This window comes from Aplysia californica, unplaced genomic scaffold (genome assembly GCF_000002075.1).
Source record: "Aplysia californica isolate F4 #8 unplaced genomic scaffold, AplCal3.0 scaffold00172, whole genome shotgun sequence".
Taxonomy (NCBI): Eukaryota; Metazoa; Mollusca; class Gastropoda; order Aplysiida; family Aplysiidae; genus Aplysia; species Aplysia californica.
The window spans coordinates 845,449-848,173 of NW_004797442.1; the positions used below are offsets into that span (position 1 = coordinate 845,449).

General features: G+C 42.2%; 1 protein-coding gene across 1 annotated transcript in view; it reads left to right on the forward strand.

Annotated features, from left to right (window-relative positions):
* Positions 1-1,858, forward strand: part of LOC101858627 (carbohydrate sulfotransferase 12) — a gene marked incomplete in the record, with an annotated part of 44,310 nt that extends 42,452 nt beyond the window's left edge. The window contains 1 exon segment of the mRNA XM_005098095.2: positions 911-1,858. Within this exon segment, the coding sequence (XP_005098152.2) occupies positions 911-1,496 (586 nt within the window).
* Positions 1,859-2,725: the final 867 nt, after the last annotated feature.

Here is a 2,725-nt window from a genome sequence, read left to right on the forward strand (position 1 = left end):
TGACAAGGTCCAAAACAATGCCCTTCGTTTTATAAATGGTGGAATGAGATCCACACCTACCGCCGCGTCTCTCAGACGATCTCTCTATTTTTCGCGCCCGGCTCTTGACGTCATCCAAGGGCGTGCCACTCCCCTAATTATCTAGTTCCCACAGTAAAGATAAGAGTCATATCCCTTGACATCACACTGACGAAGAGAGACGAGAACAGTTAACAACGAATGAAGCTAGGAGACAGATATTTGAACTTTCATTGCTGCATTTGAACTCGCTATTTGATTGATATATGATCGGGAAAAAGTGTAGATCTAGGTAGCTGACGGTGAGTATTGAATGCGAGAGACGTGAACAGTAAACAATGAACGTTGCTAAAAGACATGGTAGCTTCCCCTAACTCGGAATCGATGGTTAGGTTACATCTGAGACCCAGCAATGTTAACGTTGCTAGATCATAGCCTCGTAGTTTTTCGTATTGTTGAGTTTGAACTTTCCTATGCAGCATTTGAACTGACAACGACGAATTTGATTTCCCTAGTGTTACATTCGAGCTCTCCTGTGAATACATTTGAGCTGACTTTTGCTTACGTTATTCATTGTGTTGAATTTGAACTCTCTATGTTGAATTAATTTGACTATTTTGATATTTGAGCTTTCAATGCTGCATTTGAACTCTGTATTTTGATATTTGATCGAGAAAGGTGTATTACAGTTCCGCTTGGCCCCATCAAATTACAAACAACACATGGAAGGAACCTACGTAGCGAAACATCGAGCCGATTGAATAAAACAAATTTAAAACATTTCATATTTATATGTTTTTTATCTGTAAATCAAGCAAGACTCTTCCTTCTACTCTGCATTTTAAACAGCTATGATGCTGATGATGATATTTACTTTATTGTTCTATTTCAGACCAGTTTACGAGGAATGCAAGATGTGTGACGTCATTTATGATGTAGTCGGCAAGTTGGAGACAACAACAGACGACATTGACTTTCTCTCAGCTTCTCTCAACGTCTCGTCTGCTTTCCAGCACGATGGGAAATATTCTTACACCGCTTCCATAGACACCGTTCTCGACGCAGTAGAGAGCCCTTTCAGCTGGAAAAAAGACATCCAAGCTTGCATGTCATTGGACGAAATGGGTCAAAGAATTTGGCGCAAACTTCAGATCCGCGGAATCATCGACAGTCGGATTTCTTATCCTTTCAAAGCAGGAGAAGTGGACGCCATGCCTTCCACGAAGTTCGTTTCCGCCTGCAGGAGCGCTGTGGAAGCCTCGAAAGACAGAGCTCAGCTAAAGAAACAAAAAGTACAAGCTTTTTTGGAAGCTTACGCGACTCTCACGCTTGAAGAGCTCCGGGATATCGTGCGAGTCTATCAGAATGAGTTTGATGTGTTTGAGTACGATACTGAACCACCGCGTTTGTTTCGGGATCGCGGCGAAGTTGGCAAGACGGACTTCCTGAACTGGAGAGTAAACTGGCAGTTGTTGTAGTGTCGCTGGACACCTTCAAGTTTTAAGCATTAATCACGCCGTCCTCTACCGGTCAATGTGCCTGTAATAATTTGGCTGACAGCGCCCTTCTTTGTTATGAGAGAAGATTTAAGTCGATCCCAAGACGAGTTGGGTTTTCTTGCCTTTGGTTTCTGCAAATTTCTTGCGCATCGGTGCTTTGAGTGAACATAAATGGCCAGGATGTGTCCAGACTGAGCTCAAACTCAACCTATGCATAACAGAACCAACCTGACCGTTTAATTTGGCATTTTATTTCCTGGTATATAAATGTCTTTTTAATAATAATGATAATAATAATTGCATTTATATAGCGAATATCCACACTCAAGAGCATGCTCTATGCGCTTTACAACCATTTTTATCCCAGCAGACCCTCTGAGAACTCTCAGAAACATTCTCGGCTTCCGCGGAAGCATACTGTGCAAGCTGCAGATTTCACACGCTCAAACACTACCAAACCGACAAGATCATTCACTGTTTATAGCCGGGTACCCATGTCCACCTGGGTGAAGTGAGAAAAATTTGTGCAAAGTGCCTTTCCCAAGGACACAACGTCGGGCCCCTGACAGGATTCGAACCCACAACCTTACGGTTGCGAGTCCGAGAGCCTAACCACTAGGCCACCGACGCGAGAAAGGCCCCAACAAGAAAGTTTTAACCACAAAGTGGCCAAACTAAGTTTTTAATTCTTTAAATTCCAGGCGGCATTTCTTTATCGAGCTAAGAAGATTTTTTATTATGCTGATGCAAGAGATTCCATCAAGATAGCAGCCCTAGTTTGTGTGGAAAGTTGTGGGAAAGGTGCAACCTCAAAGAATGAGTGTTTCTGGACTGGAAATTATCGTGTGAGGGCAACGCTCTCTTTTTTTCTGGTTGATGTTGCTCTGATTTACCCTTTACACCATTTGCACACGGTTCTAAGGTCCGTCCATTGGATATTATAATATAATCATGAAGCTTTTGATGATTACATCACTTTCTGAGTGTCGTTATATATAATATAAACTCTCTCGCAAACCACAATTTGACATGACCAGCTGTTCTGTAGTAGACGAAGAACTCCAAGAAAGGGAAACTTGTATGTTTTAATCTCTTCAGTCACCATTTAAATGTCCATCTATTAAGATAGCATTTGTATAGCGCACATCCCCGCTAAACAGCAGGCTCTATGCGCTTTACACTATATTATTACCCCAGCAGACCATAGA